Raw genomic sequence first — 21,856 nt, 5'->3', positions numbered from 1 at the left:
CAATGTGCATACATGCCATACGCGTATAGTTGCGTTTCTATCAGTTTATACGTGAGTGCTCTTGTTCTAGAGATTTATGCTAGTGTCCGTGTTTACAATATATTAGCGTACCAATTTTGTATGTATAGGTCTGCGTATGTAATATTTTTCTTTCTTTCCTTCTTTCGTGGTCACACCGTAAGTGAGCAATAAATTTCCTTGTTTTCTCTCTTTCCTTCCTGGTTTATGCATGACTGAACAATACGTGTTGCTGTTTTGCCGCTGCCACATTGTGTGTATGACGTACGGCCGCGGTAAGCTGCTCAATGTGCAGCTTTTTATCTGAGGTCAATTTTTCCTTATAGGAAAATAAAAATCACTTATGGTTGTGATTCTGTAGCTCGCCCTCCGCTCTTGTTGCGGTGTGCGCCCCACTAGCGGTGTGCATGGGATGCCCAGCTGGTGTTCCCCGTCTTCTTAGCGTGGAGTCTTCAGTATTTCGTGGTGGCTTTTGCAGTAAGGGACGGGCAAGGGAAGTTGCAGAGATTTTCCTTTAAGTTTTATTTCTTAGGCGCGTCCCCTTTGGCCTTCCGCGTTACGACCATCCCCGCATTCCTCCCTCCTCGCTCCACAGCACTCTCCTCTGCACCCTTATCTGCTCTTCGCGGTCACCTCCTCACAAACTCCAGCCGCAGTACTTCTGCGGCACTCACTCCCTTCTTCAAGAGCAGCGGCCTCGCAGGCTTCAAGGAAGTTCAAATGGACATTCATGCTTTAGCATTGACAACACATAGGAAGCGCTAAGGGTGCACAACTTTTTTATGTTCCCTCTCGTCGCGATAATTGTAAGAGGGAGCTAGTATTTCTGACTTCAATAATTATACCCACACGGAAAACAAGTCCAGGGATAAACAAGGAACGAGTCGAAGACCGCACAAGCTAGCCTCGCCCCGTTTTCTGCCTATTACTGCGCTTGTTTTCTGTGTGGCTACGAACCAACTCGCCCACACGTTTCTCTTTCTGCACTTCATTATTATACCTTCAAAAAAGCTGAGTGTTAATGTTTTTTATGGCGTAATATCTGCAGTGGCACCTAGGTTGTTACCGTGAGGAGTTCACTCCCACCCGAAGAGGATTTGATTCTTTCTACGGATTGCACTACGGACATGTCGACTACTACGACCACCAACTTTTATCCGACGTAGGTACACGCCATTTTTATCTCTGATACTGCGTGTATGCATGAAAGTATATCTCAACCTTACTATATGTGAAGCTCAAAATTTTCATCATGAAAGCGTCGGCTACCCACTCTTGCACACAGCGGTGAACATTAGGAAGGATACTGGCCGAGCCAGCCAGGGTATGCCCATTTCTAGAGTAGCCTAGCGTGAAAAACCAGCATATGAAGATCCGTGGTGATTATCACATGGGTTTCGTCGGTGTATAGAGGAACCCGCTTTTTTGTTGTTGACAGCTCGGATCGCTGCGTGCATTTAGGAAAATGTCGTTAATAAAAGTGTCATCGTGTAGCATTCTAGAGAAAAGCGAACGTTTGTGTAACCAAACCCTGTTATTTTGCGCTGGCATTATTCGAACTTCCAGTTAATTCGAACTGGCGTCGGGGTCTCGACAAAGCGTGTGCTTTGGGATCTAAATAGCTCTGCTATTTCCAACATACGGGCAGTTCAATAGCGATTGTCAATTCACACAGATCCACTGTCCGCCCAGAGAGCCACGTTCCGAAACGTTTCCGAATATTAATGCGGTAGTGTGTGCAACGCACTGATGAGCCTTACATTCAGGCCATACATAAAACTCGTTAGAAATGAATGGACCAAAATTAACTAACCTGCTATGTCTACTATCGCAGCAGTCATGATGAACTGGCACAAAGTATCTGCTGGTACTTTTTCACTCTTTCCCTGACAATCTCGAAATAACTCGGGAATCCACAAACGCGCGAATTGTGAGTCTGGAGTGCAATAATGTTGCCTTTTTACTCACATCCTGCACTCCCTAGACAACCTGTATTCAAAAAATATGATGATGACGATGATGATGATGATGATAATGGTGATGATGATGATTAGAGGTCCTCCCTTTGCACCGGGACGTCGGTTGTTACCAACCGGCTTGCCTGTGTTATTCTCCTTATTTGCCCTACCCCTCACTAACCTAATGGGTTATCCGCCCTCCTCCACCCTCCCTGTTTTAAACTCCCATCGCTTCCCCCCTCTTCCTGCCCTTACACCCCTGTTTACCTCCCCTCTCCCCCTTCTGATTATATTTCGGTATATTCTAATTCTAATTCGGTATATTACTCATCCTACTCCCACTCTCTTCCCTACTTTTGTTCCACCACCACTCCAGCCGCCTCTTCGTCACCTCTATTGCCCTGAAGTCGTGGCTCCCCCTTACACCGAATCCGAAAGCCTCCTTCAACGTCGCTTCCCCATCACCCCGTCACGGTCGGATCCCTGTGCAGTCTATGACAATATGCTCTACGGTTTCCCACTTAGTGCCACAGCATACACAACATTCGTCCTGTTGTCTTTAGTTAGCCGTGTATGCCCGTGTTCTCAGACACCCTGCCCGTGCTTGAAAAAGCAATAACAAGGCCACGTCGCACCACCTGCTGCGAGGTCACAAACTCATAGAATTTGTCAGGTAAATTTTTGACGAGAAATGAAGCGCATGTGTATTCATCGCCGTCGCTACGTCTTATCTTAAAGCGCATCAGTGGCGAGTCGGGTGCCACCTATGGAGATTCTTAGTAAGTACACTAGAGAGGAAACTGCACCATCCATGCAGAGGTAATCCATGTCGTCGTGGGAGTTTATGGCAAGACTCCCCTTTTTGGCTTGGGCTTGGCATAACAATTGGATTCTTAAGCGGTTTGGTGGATTTGCTTTCTTTACTATGTCTACGAGCTACGAGGAAGCCGAAAACCTTCCTGTTCTGTGGTAGCCGTGTTCGGTGAAACAGTAGGCAGTGCGTGATCGCAGCTGACGTTGGTCATGCCGCAGTCGAAGGATGTATGACTAAGCGGGTAATATGCCACCGCAAAATTTGTAGCTGATGAAAAAATAAACGAAAGGTACTTCGACGAAGACGAGATACGACAGATACGGGCGCCTGAATCCGTCCTAGCTTGTCATCGTCTACGACTGTTTAACGCCATGCTTTCTTAATTCTTGTTAAACTGCTGCTGACAGTCGGCGCACCGGTTCACCACAAAGGTGACGTTTTCATAGTCACGCTGCAAGCCCTTTCCAAACTCTTCAAACAACTTATTATTTGAAATAATGGTAAAGTTATTAAAATAACAGTCAATAGTAAGTTTCATCCCCAATATTCGCATTCTTTGTAAGCACCACTTTGGCCTGCAAAATAGCAGGAACAAACTTACCGGCAAAAATACGCTTTCCTCCTTTTTTTAGTAGTAAAACTGCCTGTTGTATTTTTCACTTGCATAATTGCACACTATTTTTCGCGTTTCTGTGGAACTTTGTTTTAATTTGCGGTAACTAAAACGTTTCAATCTAAGCCAATGATGAAATTTAGGCGAGGGCATGATCTAATGGCGGTCCATACGGACACAGACGGCATTGATGTTACGCGCCTAGACGCTAGCGCCAGATTCCTCTCTAGTGTATATTGTAAGAAACTCTATGGGTGCGACCAAAGCTACGAACGGCATTTCGCGATAGGGGTTTTTAGTTGCCAGCCGTTAGTTTTTGTGTTACGTTGTTTTGGTGAATGCCGTGTATTCTAACTCTGCGAATTCTAAATTACAGCAGAACCTTAATATAGGGAGGTGGCTCTGACCATAAAAAGATTTCACTATATCCGTGTCTTCACTATATGAATATGGGCTCGTTCGCCATGCCTGCTCCATTTGAAGAGCCTTATAGATTAAAACTACCGGTTTTCACTTTATGTGCTACTTAGAACAATTTTTTTTTTGTTAGAGTGGGAGTAGGAGTGCAGTGGACGGAAGTGCTGCGGATTCGTTTTTGGCACAGATTTTCGATTAGAAGCTGTTAGCAGAGCCTCATTGCGGGCGAAGGCTAGGCTGTTACCAATTGCGTCTCCCTAGTGTGCAGTGCTGTTCCGCTGATGTCAAGCACCGATATGACCTTATCCCTGCTTGGAGGCACCATACCTTCCTAATCATCGGATAAGTGGATAGCAATGTTACTTAGCTGGGCAATCTCACATGGGAATGGTCCACATATTTCATTGTCTCTCAAGACACTAAAGGTTCACGCCTCACCGCCACATTGCACGAACGGTTTGAAGCTTCAACGGTCGTCTATGTTTAGCTTGTCGCACAACGACGGCAGTTCTTGCGCATCCCTTTCACTTGCAGCCCTTTCCTCAAAGGACGCTACGGAATTCCCGGCTCAGAATACTCCAGGCTTCTGCAAATACGCAGCCATTGTTTTCGGTGACACAGCTTCGCAGGAGGCAGCCATGTTGTCGGTAGCTTTCAGCAGGTCGATATCTGCGAGTTTTGTAGAGTCCGCATGGTGCAATAGAAATAATTAGTGCAGTATTTTTTGAACGTAGTAAACCCTCAGCGAGCGAAGGAACCCTTGATCAATGGTTGCAGTTTTTAAGAACTGCAATATGATGTTTAGCAAAGTGAGCGAGAAGTCAGTAGGGTGCGCTGAGCAGCTCTCCAAAACAGGAGAACACGCCTATCAGAGCGTTCAGTCCCAAGCACAAAGAAACAATACGAATACGTCTCACGCCATCCACTCCTTTGGAGTGATCTTGTAATCACACGGAAGTGGCTTGACGTTTTTGAAGCAGCGATAATTTCTTGATTTGCCCAGACCGAACAGCCGGTAGCTTGTCGCTACCATCGGCAGTGCAACACAGGAGAAATGTTACCCTGTCCCTGCTGACTTTCCCAAGACTGCAATTTTTCCCACATGGGTTGTAAGTCTTATTCAGCATCTGCTTGGGAAATATGGCTGTCTCGTCGCAGGGAAAGACGTCTTTTCTAGCATACCCTTCTGGGTTGGTACGCCGCAGCTCCTCTTTCTATTCGGAAACAGTCTCATCGCTACCGTTTTTTTTCTCCGGATTCGACATCAAATGAGAGTTGGTTCCGCTGCTTAAAGCGTTCGAACCAACCATTCGAAGCTTCAAAACTGTAGTGACCATGTTTTAAACCAAGCTTGACAGCTTGCTCTTTGATGATTGGGCCGCACACTGGTATGTTCGATGCGCCCTTGGTGTAAGCACTTCAAGAGGGCTGCCTTTGCACGTTCACACGCGCACGATCCAGTTTCTGTCGCTTGGAGCTAGTGTGTTCAGCAATGCCATATTATACTCTTTATCTTTTTTTCACAATCCCAGAGACAGCTGCTTCCGAAATTCCTAACATCATTGCCATCTGTTTTCATTTCATGACGCGTGCGTCTACTTCCTGAAGCAGCTTTTGCTTCTCGTGATGCGTTATAACTTTTCGCTTGGGCATGCTGGCAAACACAGCTGGCACGGTCCAACATTCACTGGTCTTCACCGCGAAAGGTGCAGCGTTTTGAACGGCGGGAGCAGTGCAGAGGTACAAAAACTGAATACAGTTCGGCTTTCGGGCGGGAACAGGGAGGCGTTCCTCGCACGGGAACTGGAAAATGGCTGCAGCTGGTTTCCAGACAAAGCTCCATATCTTCCAACCCCTTCCACTCACTTAACGGGGACACCTATTCTGAATTTTGTTACCTGCACATAGTGAATTATTGGCGTTTTATTTTTGTCATATCCGTTTCTTCACTACAACCACACTCAATACAACAGAGAAAAAATATTGCCTCGAACCATGCATTGGATTTGTTTATGTGTGTTTTTTGCTTTTACCGCCCGGCTGCTTCGGGCTGTGGTGTCTGTGTCCCGAATGAAGTGCATGTTCTATTCTTTCTTTCTTATGCCGCACCGATTAGCTCCTTTGATAGAGAGAGTGTCGCGAACGAACGTCACCAGCCTAGAATAATCTTCTACGACCAATACTAATCTTGATGCAATTCGACTGTTCTAAAAGCTCTCGCGTCGAAAGATAATTGACCGCAGAGCAGATGCCGCGGCATTATATGCCCGACACTCACCTGCGCACTTCATTGTGTTGGCTGCTGCTTCGCAGCTTGTGCATGTTTTTAATTGTTAGGGGAGCACAAGTTCGCTGCAATGAAATTGTTTTTCTTCAAGCCAATTCTGTGATCTTTGGTTTCGTGACAACGTACCGGTGTCTATGGATGTAGACTTAGAACCGCGGTTTTCTTTCACTATCATCTTTCCTTCCCTATAGGCAGGTTCACTATGTCAAGGTTCTACTGTGCAGCTAATTAGTTTGGTTATTTCTATTCAGTGTTAGGTTATTTTTTTTATTCTAGTAAAATGTTTTAATTCGATAAGCAAACAATAAACAAAACCTTCTCCTAAATAAAACGTTTTTCGTACTGGAAAGTATTCTAGAGCGTTGCTCCCGTAAATGGAACCACACAGGCAAAACAAGCCCGGCAGGGCTTTATGCAGGTTGCCTAGACAAGTCGTTAATATTATGGCCACATACATTGTACTCAATGGAATAATTTTTAGCTAAAGCATTCAATTGCAGAGGATATTTTATCATCCAATCTGAAGATTTCCACATTGTCATTTGCCTATTTCTTTTTATCGGCCTTCCGCCACAAGAACTTCAGTAATAATGATCAGCATTGCGTGCACGTAACTACCTTACAAACTCCGCACTATGCGTAGCGAGACCCAATAAAAGGGCGTACACAGAAGCATAATCCTTTATTTCCAACCATAACGCTTGTCTTCCGCCCACTAATTAATGTTCTGCAACTCGCTACACATCTGCATACCACTTCCGTATGTGGATACCCTTCATGCATTGTGGATACCCTGCATGCACCGCGGCAGGCAGGGTATATTTATTACGCCAGTTTAATTCAAACTCAGTTTCTTTATCAGAACTATTTTTTGTTATCCTTTCAGTGTGACTTGTCATGCATAGGCTAAGATAGAAAAATGACTTTTTTGGGGAACTAGCCTGACACAAACCCCGCTGAACACTACGCCCCCTATGCGGGAACAAACTGACATACGCAAAAAGCAAATACAACAGATAAAACAAATTACGTTGCGGGGCCCGTACTTAAACGTTTTTGCCATATTTGCCACGCAGGCTATATAGGGGACGCTTGGAACTTCAGGAGACTACCAAACAAGCACAAAAACGATGTTTCTAACGGCCGCACCCAGCTAATCGGCCTAGGAGAAGATCACAATGACAAAAGTTACGTCGGCACTTGGGACTCGGCCACAATTGTTGCCACCGACAAAAGTATTATAAACGGCCCTGCTCCGAGAATCCGACAACGTCTGTTAAACCCCGCCCGCTCTTCAGCGTATACGCACACGCTTTGCAGCGACCCACGCATATAGAAAAACGACCTAGCCGCTTTTTGTTTCATGTGCAAAGGAGGAACCTTCGTGGGACACAAAACGTCATTTGTTTTTACCTGTTGTTTTTATTTTTTTGCGACTGCCAGTTTGTGCCCGCGGTATTGTTTCCTCACCGGACGAGTTTTTTCGCACTCTCAACTACTAGGCCCCGTTTGTTAAGACATCGCAGTCGCTTAGTGCGAGCGCCTGCATAACATCTCATCACATTTCCGAAAAGCCCATTCATCCACATCAGCCGGTTACCTCTCCTTTTCGTGGTTGCCATTGCAGCCATTAAAATGTAGTGTATGCTGCTACGCAATATTCGTGCTGAATAGCAGTTTTTTCTACGTTGTTTCGCTCGCCCCACCCGACGAAGTTTTTTTACGACACCTGCACACTCTTCAGGAAAACGCAAGCATCACGGGCCTTGATTTTTGGAATGGCACTGCCCCAGCCGTGGACGCATATGGCCACTACAGCACCGACCTTTTCGCAGAACAAGCAGTGCGCCTAATCAAGACTCTGGACAAGTCCAAGGTGAGTGACCGAATCTCTTTTAGTTGCCCGTCACAAGCTCACCGCGGATTGTTCAAGACATTATCCGATGTTCGTTTGTACATGTACACTACCAGCGACGATGTGTTCGTTATATGCCCGCGTACTACCTGGGGTGAGTGCGGTGCTGATAATCGAAGCACCTATGAGGTCTCACTGTTGAAAGTCCTGAAGCCGAATAAGAGAGAGCAGCAGAGGGGTGATTTTTATATAATTCCTGCAGGAAACGTACTACCTTGCATGAGTTAAAAATCGTAAGAAATTGTCATTATCATCCTCACCGACCACAAACCGCGACAACAGCCTTCGCAGGTTCAGTGCAGGGTGAAGTCTACTGAGGGCGCCATTGGCTTCCAACAACCCCTGTCGTGCGCCGCTCGAGTCCACTGTCGGCTCCCGAATTTTCATATTTCTTCCCTCCATCGTTTTATTGGCCTTCCCCTTCTCACAGACCCATCTCTTCGCATCCACTTTGTTACCCTAATTTTCCACCGGTTCTCGGTCCGTCTCACTGCACAGCCAACCCAAAACCACATTTTGTTTTCTCTACTTCAACTAGAATATCATCCGCTCGATTTTTACTGGGATCCAGGAAGCTCGTTTTCTGTCGCTATCATTACTCCTGTCATTATTCGGTTCAGGTCCCGTTGAGCCGATCGAAGTTTGATTTCCAGTTGTTTGGTAATGCGCCAAGTTTCCGCTCGGTGTGTCATCACCGACAGTATGCACTGTATGTATAGTTTTCCTTTGAGTGAATTTAAAGGTAGGTTACTTTTCATTATTGGGGAGTACTGGGGAGCAGATAGATAATGTAAAGTCTTATTTTAAATATGTAAGTGGTAGGACATTTTGTATGATTTATTTTGCTAAAAGGAGACTCATGATTTAATTTATAATCGGGCTTAAAACCAAAGTCCACTACAATGCAGCCAGCAGCGTCAAAATTGACGCTAACTCCTCCCAGAATCCAACTCAATACAATCCCAGACAGTCTATCAACTTGACGTTAACATATTTTGGAGAACCAATTGCGTCTATCTATTAAACTGGCTACTGCCAGGTACCTCGTTTTATGTAATTTATATCTTTCTAGTAGAATCGCCTTCAATTTCTTTTTCAGAAATTTTATAGGTAGGCTTACCTGCGCATTACAATCAGTGGCGCATTAGAATTGCGGAAATACGGTATTCCTGTATTTCTCCAAAGAGCGGAATGCAAGGCGCTGTGTTGAAAGCGACCTCAATGTCATACACGAATATTGCTTGGAAGACGCCGTTTGGGGGTGGCAGAGGGCGTCTTAAAGGAAAACGTGAAGGGTCTAGGTCCTTTTATTGCTTTTGTTAATTAAGGGAGCAAACGCGATGCTCATCAATCGTTATACAGGGACACACAGGTTCTCAGGATGAATCTACACCGAAATGCTGAAGGGTTTGAAATTTTGCGGACATTTTGTAGTGGACATTACCGCATAGTAGAAGCTACGATGCGTTAAAGACCATTGTCCTTGTTGGGCTACTTTCACCCGAAATGTCGGTGTGTCTGCCTGTCCGTACATGTCATTGTGTGCGTTTGTCTATCTGTGTCCACCTCTATTCAGCCATCTGGCCGACAGTTAGAAGAACTATGAAAATAGAAGATTATGTGGGCGAAATTTTCCCAAACCATTAAATCTAGTCACATTTTTCCTACTTGGAAATGTTGTGGAACAAAAAAAAACATTACGCATACTTGAGTTAAAACGTGGACACAGAACCAGTCATAATCAGCCTTTTACTGAAAATTTGTCTGCGCTTGATATTTACGGTAGCAAATATGAAAATACGCGTTGAAAACAAAAATTTACCCCAAATACAAAGAGATCTCATGCCAGAGCATGGACGTCGTGAGGAGCGAAATGTTCTTATGGAAGGCGCATGACCAGTCGAATGCGAGATACGACCGTGGCGGGATGATGGGGAAACGACGCTGACGGAGGCTTTAGGATTTGTATGGCAAGAGGGATACTCAACTTCAGGGCCATAGAGGTGAGGAACAGGCGGCTGGAGTGGTGGTGGAAGAAAATTAGGGAAGAGAGTGGGACGCAGGAAGAGTATTATTGTTATGTGGGGACAAGGCAAAGATTAGACGAGCACTGGACGGTGGTATAGTTTATTTACAAAGATGATCTATGTACAAGCGGACATGAAAGAGTTCGGGCCAGCAGCCACCTCCTCTTCGGCGTCTTCGGTGACGGGTTATGGAGAAATGGGGCATTGTTCACATACATTGCCCGTGTCATCTCCCCCGGCGGAGGACGACAGTCCCGGTCGAGAACAATGCAAGGGAGGGTGGCGATGCAGATGAGCAATGCGATGAGGATATATACAATGATGTCCTTTCCACCACTGACGATGGTTATGGTCGGGTTGAGCACCGGCCCGCGAACAGACCAAAGCCGACCCCAAGAGGCAGCGTCCAAAGCCTTCCGAGAAGCGCCGGAGATCTGGGCGGCTGGACGTCTGGTCGTGGCTGGTATTGGGTAGGGGACATGGGACTGGAGAGTGGTCACGTCCATGGCTCACCGGGGATGGAGCGACCCGACACTTTCGAAGAGCCAGGATGAGACCGCTTCCTGAGCTGAGATCGGGTGAAGCTCGGGGTCGGTATGGGACTGAACCCCGCACCCTCCTCAAAAAGGTTACGCGGCGGTATGTCACGGACAATGAAAGAGAACGAACGATCTATTTACACTATTTACAAGTGGTCATGGCCGAGTTCGCTGTCTGACCACCCACCTTTTCCTCGTTGTCTTCAACGCCATATATGGGGTATCGTCCATTTGTCGCCGACACTACCCCCGCAGCCAACCAACATGAGACTGGATATACGCAGTTAAAATTAGCTGCATTTACGCTATTTACGAAAGGCGAAAATCGGAGACACAGCATATGACCGTTTTAGCTTCAGCCCGCCGCCACAACGATTGTCGTCTTTCTCGTCCTCCATGATTGATATCATGGCGTGCAGGGGGATTTCTCGTCACAGCAGTGGTTTCATCACTTTGCCAGGGAAGGCTGCACCGAAACAATATATTGAATTAAAATTTAGACGAGAAGGAAGGAGGGGGGCGTAAACAGGTGTGCAAGATCAGGAACGTGTGAAGCGATGGGACTCTAAATACGCAGGGTGAGTGGGGCTAGCCCATTGTGTTGGTTAAGGGTCGGGCCAATAAGTAGAACAACACCGGCAAGTCGGTTGATAACAACGTCACGATACAAAGGGAGGGATGCTAATCATCATCATCATCAGCAGCAGCAGCAGCAGAAGCAGCAGCATTAGCAGCAGTGGGAAAACTTATTTGCCTTCAACAAACCTCTACCCTATTTATCGTAAAAGACGCGTGCGAGACGGGAGGGAGAGTGTGAGAAGTTGGCGGGAAAGTGAAGATAGGCATTTACGTGGCGGGGGCCACGGAAAACTATCCTCTTTCGACGACATTTTAAGGCGAAGTAAGCAGATACGCGGCCATTTTTTCCCTTGAAGGTACATCCCTACGAAGGGGAAACGCGTAATTGTGTTAGGCCCGCGCAGCAAACACACATATCCAAGCATTTCTTTGTTGGAAAGATGGGGCAGCTCGAACGTCAGTTTTTTTCACGAGAAACTCTACGCATTCTTGATGTGTAGAAATAAGTTGAAGGGGATAAATTTTACATTGCGCGCTCACTGTGGCCTCATAGAACTACGCAAAAGTCGTTAAACGAACTTAGGGAAGCCGCCCGGAAAAGCAGTACACGTGCTCGGTGATTCAGTCATATGGTGCGCGAACCGATATGGGCTTGAACCCATATATTTAAACTTAATAGGCTTTCCGTGGCCATTTTCGCCGTTTTGTTTCACGCCGTAATATGCGCCCATCACTGGTTGGCGGTTTATGCTCGCATGGGTTGGTCTGGAAGGATGGCGGCATGCACGCAGAGCTTCGCTTCATGCCACTTCCGTTGACATTCCCGATGTATTGGTGGGAAATTTAAAGGGGCCCTAAACACGTTCCCAAAGGTTGCGATTTTACGTTCGCAATCACTGGAGTACTATCCAAGAAACGTCCTGCAGCAAAAATTGTTTGAAAGCGTTGCGTATTAGCCGAGTTATCGTTCTTTGAAAAGGGCTAGCAATAAGGCCTGGAGCGCTTACCCCCTCATCACCCCTCCGAGGCACTGTGGGAGCGGGGACGCCACCGACCAGGCGCGAGAGCACTTAGGGAAACAGTGCAAGGTTCGAGATTCGCGCATCTATTTGGTCAGCTCGGCGGTACGTCACCCTTTTTTTTTGCAGCCGACGCGCAGGCTCCTCCTACAACTGCCGAGTAGGGCCGGTCGGCCCGCTCGAATCGCTCGATGGCCGGGGCTCTTGCACGGCGCGCCAGTTATAAAAAGGGGGAAACGACCACTTAAAGGCCAGATAAGGGGGTTCCCAGCAACATGCTCACTTCACGACAGTAATTGAAGATTCCCACCGACCGAAGACAAGCGGCACGCTTACGTTCTGCGTGCGGCGTGGTCAAGGCGAAGTCGCTCCGAGGTCGGAGAAAAAGTTTAGCATTGTCGCAGTTATTCAGACCGCTTTAAGCGGTATTCACACTACAGAGACTTTCAGCGGAGGAACTCGGGGGAGATCGTGACGTCACCACAGGCAAACGTCCTCGCCCAGCCCATTCGCTCACACGGAGGATGTGGCTGTCGGACCGATATCCCGTTTGCAATAGCCTCTCTCTAAAGCAAAGCTTCCGTAGCACCACGGACTCCGTGACGGCGGCAATTTCAGCTAAAACCGCTACGTACTGATCTTGTGTGCCGTCCAAAAATTGGCCGTTCACGCTATGGAGACGCTTCCGCGAGTACAGAAACGGCGCGCGACGCGCGAAGCAGTGGTTTGGGAGACGCGCGGTGGGAGCAGCAAGCCGGTCCGCCTACAGGCGCGCATACAGATGTTAGGCTTAACACTGCGGCGAGTATTAGATTGCCGCTCCCGTAAGCGGCGCAGGCGACGGTTTTTATGGCACTTTTTCACCACATGATTGCGCCGTTTCTCGTATGTGCAGGTTTGTTTGCGCCTCTGGGAGCGATAACAAGCTATCGCTCGAGCGTCCTGCTATAGTGAACTAGAATACTTCGATAGTGGAAAAAGCGCCGCCTTCTCCCCATATCGCCCTTGAAGCCGACCATGTTAATCGCCGCGCGTGGCGCTGGTGTGCCCCGCCCGAGGAGATCCTGAGGCGGCGCGCCTTTCCGCTATGCTGGTGTTGAGTGGCACACGCTCGGTTTTGATGTTTCCTAAGCCGCTGCACATGATATTTTTGTGTGTGTAATTGCAAGAGCAGCCTAGCTGGCACTACGCTGATCTTTAAATGTTCTTGGTTCTCTTTTTTTGTTTGTAATTTAGAGAGGACATATGCTTGCAGCGGTTTCTTATTTCCGAAGGGCCATGGCCCATGCGGTTTGAAAGGTTCGTGCAATAGCGTGTTGTGGGATTATACCCCTAATAAATTTATGTGATTGCTACAAACATGTTATATTTGCGATTTGTTTTACCCTGCTTTTATTAGTTGAATTCCTAACTGTTTCATAATACCTTGCGTCTGCAAGACGTGGGCAGCACTTTTAATGAACTTGTGCATTCGTAATATGGCAATTGTTTATGTTAATGAATGGCCAGCGTACCACTGAACTGTACAGTTTTAAAATAATCCCGTTATTAAATGCGCCATATGGTGCTTTTCTGAGAATTACAGTTTTAAATGTTGATCGTCTTCGCTACCTTGAGTGAAGTTGTTAAAAGCATATCGTGTGTACTGTGTCTATTAGTACACTGAAATGGTCCGGGCAAGGTGGGATGCGTTTTCTCGGGACCGACCGGGGCTCGGCCTTCAACAATTTTTTTTTGTGCCGTGCTGGCCCGGGCGCATGCGTGCAGTGTCTGAACCCCGCAGTCATGCCCGGCCAATTCGTGATTGTTGATACCAAAAAGTTGGCTCATTGAATTAGGTTAAATGAAAAAAAATCGAAGCGCGAAGTCACTGGAGCTCTGTTAAAAATATATTTCCTCAATATTCTCCAAAATTTCTTTTTCTGTGTCGGGATATATATTTACAAAACTCGGTCCAAGTTTAAAAATTTTAAGTCCAATATACTCGCTCTATGGTTACGTTTTCAGATTGAAAAGGTCAAATTTTTTGGGACTCATGTTTATAGTCTTTCGAACGCGGGCTGATATTTCAAAACAGTCCGACGGGCTCAGGTTTCTTTTATTATAATTTGCCGGGTACGGGCGGGGCTCGGGCTTATATTTAAAAATTTGTCGGGTTCTGGCCGGGCCTAGGAATTGTGGCTTGCGCAGTGCTCTAGCGTGATAAAATTTAAACAAAAAACGAAATGTGCGTAATTCGGCCTGCCTAACGCACCATGCTGTTTCCGCGGCTGACAAAATGCGACTGAAACATTAGCAAACAATGAAGAAACAGTATCCACACGATAGCCTCGATCACTAAAGCACGACACACGCGGTCTGCTTGGTTGGCCAAATGGATTAAAAAACCAACAAATAGTACATGCGAATGGCATAGCTGTACTTTTCCCATGAGAACCTTGCTACCTTACTAATAGCATTCGCAAAGCTATTGCAACGCGCATTCGCCGTACCAGTATGAATTTACACTGCAATAGCACTGATGCCCTTCGAATATAGTAAAAAATAAACACTGCGGGTTGCGTTATTTATTTTTTTCCGTTCTCCATTGTTTTGTGCGTTTTCTCACACGCGCTGCGTTTGCGCGCATTACCGGGACTCATTCGGCGTTGCTCGCGCGCTCCGGCGAGTTGACGCTTTCGTGCGGTATTGATTCGTACACGTTCTTGCTTCAAGCGCCCCGAGCGGCGTCTATTTCGCAGTTGCATTTCGACTCGCATGTGGTTTCGGTTTTGTTTTAGTTATATAGTTCCTATAGTCTGCTATATAGTTAATCGCTCCACACGTTCGTTGGACATGCGTGGACGAGCGCACACATGTGGTAATTATTTACAGTACCCAGTCGAAAACACAACAGAAAAATACGACAGAATGATCCTGTGAGGGAATGGGACATTCTGTAGTCTGTAGTAAATCCTGTCCTGTAGTCTGTAGTAAACCCTGTCCTGTAGTCTGTAGTAAATCCTGTCCTGTAGTCTGTAGTAAATCCTGTCCTGTAGTCTGTAGTGAATCCTGTTCTGTAGTCTGTAGTAAATCCTGTCATGTCTCGAATTTCAACTTGTTTTGCATAAGAAATTTACTTCCCGTTATGTTTTTTTATTAAGTACCTGAAGTATGCAGGATATGCATAACAATTTCAATAAAAATATGACCAACAAACATAAGCATTTGGGGGAATTCTTGCCTTTCTGGAACAAGCTTAAAATTGTTTTCAGTGAATAACTGATTTCAGAAAGCTGTACCAAAAGGCAATGTAAGCAATGCAAAAAGTGGTACATTCATGCATGCAATACAAAAGTTTGATGTTACGCAGATTGCCCATGCCTGATGCATGTGCAGTCGCGGAAACTCGTGCACACGTAAACTGCACACGCGAAAACTCGTGGATCCGGAAGTCGCAGAACGTAACGCTGGAACACGCGGAGACAACGGGGTCTCCAGCGAATAGCGTGGCCGATGTTCGCGCTAGGCCTTTTTTCTTTAATAGCCGTGTAATTACAAACCCGCGTAGCTGTTAAGAAGAAATACAGAAGTCTCCTTCAGGGACACCTAAGTAGCGTTACAAAATTTAGCTAGACTCATTTGGGCACTTTTAAGCTGATTTGGCCGTGCTTCTAAACCAGGGCCAAATCGCACCCCATCATCGCGTTCCGTCAGTGACGCTCAATCCGTTCATGAAAGCAAATTTATTCTCCCGGATAGAAAAAAAACCTATTAAACGAGCATGGACAATAACCGTTCGAAAATTCGTTCCTTATACTAGTTAGGACCATTAAAACACAAGCAAACAAATATTTCTTGGACCTGATTTATTTAAACAGCAAAACGCGAGAGAACGTGAGAGAATTAAAATGGAAAGTCAATATTTAGCTGGAATGCTTGCCTTGGTGAACCTTGATCCGTTGACAATGCAGTCGCTCAGCAAAACGTGGAGGGGTATCCTGTGGCGAAAAGCGCACGTCTCTGTGGTGCTGCACTATCTCGAAGAGTATGCACACCCGATACCTGCCGAAGTCACGCAGGGGTCATTGCAAGTTCAGTCGATTGTCGAAGCACATCGCACGTATTCGAGATCACACTGCCTGCGAAATTCGTCGTATTCACTCGCATCAGTGTGCCAATAATCCCAAGCACCACGGTTAGTCGTGGCTAGAGGAGTTCTCACTTTGAGATGCTTGAAATCCGGAACACTGATCTTGCTTTTACCACAGCTTCCGAAGCTTCAAATGTTGCTGCTGATACTTCGCGGAGACATAAGATGCACGTTTTTACAATAAGTTACGCGTAACTTCAGCTAGGCAAAGCGCCGATGTTAAATGTGAACGAGCCACTCGGCCACGCTGCCACCGCCAAATTTTGACCGAAAGACGAAAAGCAGGAGGGAACAAAGGAAGGGTAACAAGGGAACCTGCCGATCACGAGAAGTTGTTTCGCGACCCCTCCTCACCCCCCTCGATTCTTCGTATTGTGGTCTCCCCGTCCCGCGAGTGCTGTCGCGCCCCGACATGCATTCAGTGGTGACGATGCTTCCCCGAACTTCTTCCGTAGGGCCGGGCTAGAGGGAAGGCGCGCGTTTTCTTTCTTTCTACATTTATTTTTTAACACATCTCGGTAATACAACGAGTTCACTGGCGCAGTTTCTTTTTTTTTCGCACAGGTAGCGGCAACTGGTTCCCTGTTTTTAAAATCTTATTTTAACTATTTAGGCTTGATTGGACACAGGTTTCGCGTTAAAATAAACAAATTGCGTGCTAAAAAATAAAACAACAGCATGCAGATTGAAACAATGGGGCTCTCAAAGACACCCAGAAATACTTGTAAGGATGTGCACTGCAATTATTACACCACGTCTTCAGAAAGCATGTCTTGCTTGTCCTTTATGCGTCCGCTTTGCCGACGGGCTACCCTTATTGCCTCATTCTTTTATCAAAGATTGTCCACAGTACAATATATGCAATTGCAATTCCCTCAAGGAATTAAAGGAATTTGCGAAGTTCTTTATGTATCCATTTCTTTGGTTGTGGGGCTACGCTTAGATGTTGCAACATTACAGTGATTTGTGCTAAGGACAGTCTGTGGTGCAACAGAAATTTGTGTAGTGCCTACAGGGTGTTGCACAACAGAAGTTTCTGTAGTACAACAGAAATGTCTCATGCGACAGACATTTTGTAGTTCTACAACAAAGGTTTTTGTAGTGGGGCTAAACAATGTCTGTCGCATGATAGATATGTTTGTTGTACTACATAAATTTCTGTCGTACGACAGACATTCTGTCGTCCTACTACAGAGATTCCTGTCTCACAACAGACCATCCTGCATTCCCAACAGAAATTCCTGTTGTGCGACAGAAATGCTTGTCGTGCGACAGATTTTCTGTAGTTGTACTACAGAAATTCCTGTCGCACGACTGACCATCCTGTAGTCCCAACAGAAATCCCTGTCGTGCGACAAAAATGCCTGTCGTACGACAGATTTTCTGTAGTTGTACTACAGAAATTTCTGTCGCACGACAGACCATCCTGTAGTCCCAACAGAAATCCTTGTCGTGCGACAGAAATTTCTGTTGTGCGACAGAAATTCCTGTTGTGTTTTTCGACTGGGTATGGAAAGCGAACAATAAACAGATGACACAATGACATTATCTCCCCACTGTTGAGTCGGTGCACATAATCCTTATAGGAAAACAACACCAGCTAGCCGCTGCACATTATCTTGGTTTGGGAAATTGTTAAAGGAGCCTAGCAGGAACCGCACTTGTTTAAATGTTCTTGGTTCTTTGTTTTAATTGTTTGTAACGTGAATGTAAATAATTAAATGTAAATAAGGTGTAATTATTTTATGTTTATCGGTGTGCAGTGTGCGAAACAGTATGCAGTTTTAAAACGATCGCGCAGTAAAATGATGCTGTGTGGCTTGGTGCTTTTCTGAGAATTGCGGTCGCAAATCCTGTATTTGCACGCTTTCCGTTGACTTGACTGAAGTTTTAACACATCTGTCATGTGTGCTTCGTGGGGACAATTTGCAAAAAAAAACAACGTAAATGTTTGAGCATGCACGACGCTGTTTGCTCGGTATGCAGAACTTGATAGAAAAATCAGCAAAAAAATGAAGAAAGAAAGCAGAAACATTGACCCTGAGCAGAAAGCCTTAAGAACCCCGCTCATTCCTCAGTTGACACAACACAATAGAAAAAGCATCAAACAACGAAGAAAAAAGTGCCCGCAGGCTAGCCTAGACTGAGCACGGCGTGCGCGGTATGCTGGGTTGGCCAAATGTGATGAAAAAAGGAGCAAACAGTAAATACAAAACGTAGGTACCTTTCCCATAAAAAAACACTTTCGTACATTAATAGTATTCTCTACTATTTTGACACGAAGAAAGAACTGTAGCTCCTCCGAGACTCCCCGACGCACGCCTGCCCGCCGCTCCCCGAGGCGAAAAAGCGCTCGAGAGGGGGGCACGCGAGCGCCACCGCGTGGGGTTGACAGTAAGTGCGCCACTCGGAGGCGGCCGCTTTTTCCACTACCCAAGTATTCTAGTTCACTATAGTGCTGCGCCGGACTGTGCCACTTTCAAGCCGCGGCCGCCGCTTGCACAGCGACCGTGCTGTTGGTATACGCGGCTCTTTCAGTGCGCATGTCGTGTGCGCGGCGCGTCTTCGCGCCCAGTTTGAAAAGCGAGAACAAAGAGTGCCTTTAATCGCTCTATTACGTGAGTCCCGGCCAGCTGCCATAAGAGCAGACGAAATCCCGCCGCCTCCGCCACCAATGATCGGACCGTTTGTAGCTCGAGAGCAAAAAACCTCCTTCGCATGCCCCCGCGCGAGGGACACGAGTAAATGCATAGCATTGGGGCTGGTCACGTGGCGTAGGTTGTGGTAGTTGGCGGTGGTAGTTGTAGTTGTTGTTGTCGTAGGGCTTGGGTAGTTGGGTTGCGAGACGAGAGAGAGAGAGAGAGACGAGAGACGTAAGTACGTAACGTGTTATTTATTGCCATCGTTTGCACCCCACCCTCTCTGCTGGGCAATCGGTTGGATCTTTATTATTATTCTTTTCTTTCTTTTCTTTTATTTCTTATTATCCCTCTTGGGAGGGCAGTGCGCCATCGTCGAAGTTCATAAGCGATGGAAGCAACACCTTTAACCAGTACCGCGACGCGAGCCAACGTCAGCGTTGCAGTGCCAGTTCAAGACATCGTGCCATCCTCTCGTGCCACGCGGCAGAATACAAGGCGGCGAGACGGCACGCTGCCGACGCCGAACGCAAGCGTCTGAAGCGCGCTGCCGACGCCGAACTTCGTGCACGAGAAGTGGCGGCCAAACGTCAACGTCGGGCCGCGGATCCTTCGCTCGGGCAACGAGTACATTCGTAGCGCGCGCAGTAGAGGGAGAGGAGGTAGCACCTGCTGCTGCAACGCCTCTTTCAGCGCCGGAGCACGCGCATGCGCGCCCGCACCTGTTGTTGAGAGCGAGGAGGAGCGGGGGAGGGGCGCACGTGTTGGCTGGCTGCGGACGCCGTGTTATGGACGCATAACATCGTGAGCTAAAGAAATGCTCTGCATTTTAAAAATTTGACGACTGATCGGAGTGGCGAGCCGGCGGTACACTGTGGCGTAACGGTGACATGATGCGCACTCCTAGGAGCCGCACGTCAGAGTTCTCCGCCGTGTGAATACCTCCCTACGAGGCCGCGCCAACGACAATCACCAGCGCAGTCTTTCACTGCACTATCACCCCCTCTCACGCATTTACAAACTGATCTTCAGGAATAGTCCCGCTCTGGCGGGAGGTGACAAGTTTTAGCTGTTGCTGTGTGTGCCGTATTGTGCATACACCGCACAGTGGGCTCCTTGTTGACCATGCAGGCAGATGCTTGCGGCAGACGCGCGAGAAGCGGCGTTTCCGCCTGTAAAGACGCTCCGTGTTTTCAGCGTTATTCGTACCTTGTAAAGAACGCGCTATATCCACAAACCCAGCTTAGCTCGTGTGACAGATGGGGACTATCGACATTTGTCCCTACTGAGATACGCTGTGATGCCAGAGCCAGAGCGTCGCGCTCGTCGCAACCACACCCGCGTTTTCCCCAGAGCTGGAAACGCTGATTGGCTACAGCATTTAAAGGGGCCCACGAATAGCTGCTCCGTACCGTGCACTGCTTCGTGCGTCATAGAGGCTGCATCAGAGCATTATGCTCAATGGTGGACGTCAAACTACCCAGTGCGATGCTCCGGTACCCTCCCAGAGGTCGACCTGATTAGGTGGTTGTTTTACGCAACAAGTGAGATGCCTACGACACTAGAATAAAACAATTTAATGTTTGTCTACGAGACTGAAGCTTGGTCTATCCAAGTTTTATTCTGGTAATTGACTAATAAGTATGTTCAATCGCAAATTGCGAACAAACTTGTTTATTTTCACGCACACCGCGCACTGCGTCTAGCTTCCCAGTTCGTGCTTGTTCGCAGAGCGGAACAGCACACATTTTTATTGTTTAATACGCTACAAACTTGGTATAGGAGCGTCTAAGACTGTTTTAGTAATCGGTCAATTTGGTCGTCAACAGCCAATTGCGCATGTTCCACAAATTGCATCGTAACCGCGAAGAAACAGCAGATGAGTAGACGCTTTTTATTTTGTTTTTGTAAGTATATCCCGAACTCTAACAAAATGCGCGATAAATGTACATAAGCACTATTCCAGGGAGGCAATCTGTCGAATGAAGGGAAATTTTATCCTGACTTCGTGGTCCATTTACTTTTATGACCCCCTATTGATTCACGCGGTAATTTGGTGGATAAGTGTGTAACGTTTCTTTGGATAAAGTGCGATGCTTTGTTATAATAAGCAAGACTTTACTATACATGCCCGATTAAAAATGTTTCTGGCTTCACCAGAATTTACCCATTCGCGTACCTTTAGTGCTAATACAATTTTATCAAATAAGTGGGCTTTGTATGCTTAATAAGTGTGACTGATCTGGCAAGGCAATGACTTTTCCTGGTTACTTTTACTGCAGCCCCAGTTTCTGTACCTGAGCCACCAAGCAGTTCATTCAGGCAACTACGACAATCACCTGCAGGCGCCGAGAAGGAACATCGACAAGTTTCCCTACATCGTAGAGGAAAATAGGACAATCTATGCGGGTGAGTGCGCACATGTGTAGTGAACCCTGCATATAATATGTGCTCTTTGCGGGGGCGGAGAGGGGGTGGGTGCGGAAAAGGTTACAAATGAACTTGCCCCTGTCATAAACACCGTGACGTCACAAAACGCACGTGCACAGCGGCACGGGCGTCTACTGGCGGGCGCAAATGGGTTGGTAGTGGCCGAACGTGGCAGCGCGGGCGGCCCCACCCGACCGCGCAGCACCCGAAAGTAACAATAGAGAGTAGAGAGTTTCAGCAGTCTGCCTGTTCCGTGGTGTACGTAGTTACCGTGTTGACCGGGACTCGTCTGGGCACTTGGGCATTCGCCGCTGTAGGGGGATTAGTTCTGCGGGCTTGAGTTCATTGCCACGTTCCCAGATTGCTTCACACCTCCTGGGGCGGCCACAGTGATCGTAGGCTCGAATCCTTGCGGCGCCGCGTCAACGGAACTTATTCTGGCGATGTAATTTCCATGAAGAATACGATG

At 47.0% G+C, this 21,856-nt stretch overlaps 1 protein-coding gene across 3 annotated transcripts in view; it reads left to right on the top strand.

Moving 5' to 3' along the window:
- LOC144158652 (arylsulfatase B-like) overlaps nt 1-21,856 on the top strand; it is a 57,023-nt gene that overhangs the window by 12,097 nt on the left and 23,070 nt on the right. For all 3 annotated transcript variants that reach the window (XM_077689685.1, XM_077689686.1, XM_077689684.1), the window contains 3 exons: nt 1,067-1,180; nt 7,852-7,983; nt 21,240-21,366. In XM_077689685.1, coding sequence (XP_077545811.1) covers nt 1,067-1,180; nt 7,852-7,983; nt 21,240-21,366 — 373 coding nt within the window. The remainder of the gene's footprint in view (nt 1-1,066; nt 1,181-7,851; nt 7,984-21,239; nt 21,367-21,856) is intronic.

This window comes from Haemaphysalis longicornis, unplaced genomic scaffold (assembly GCF_048455015.1).
Source record: "Haemaphysalis longicornis isolate Haplotype H1 unplaced genomic scaffold, Haemaphysalis longicornis Haplotype H1 scaffold_10, whole genome shotgun sequence".
Taxonomy (NCBI): Eukaryota; Metazoa; Arthropoda; class Arachnida; order Ixodida; family Ixodidae; genus Haemaphysalis; species Haemaphysalis longicornis.
The sequence above is the reverse complement of the archived record's forward strand: the minus strand, read 5'-3'. Positions and strand labels throughout refer to the sequence as shown.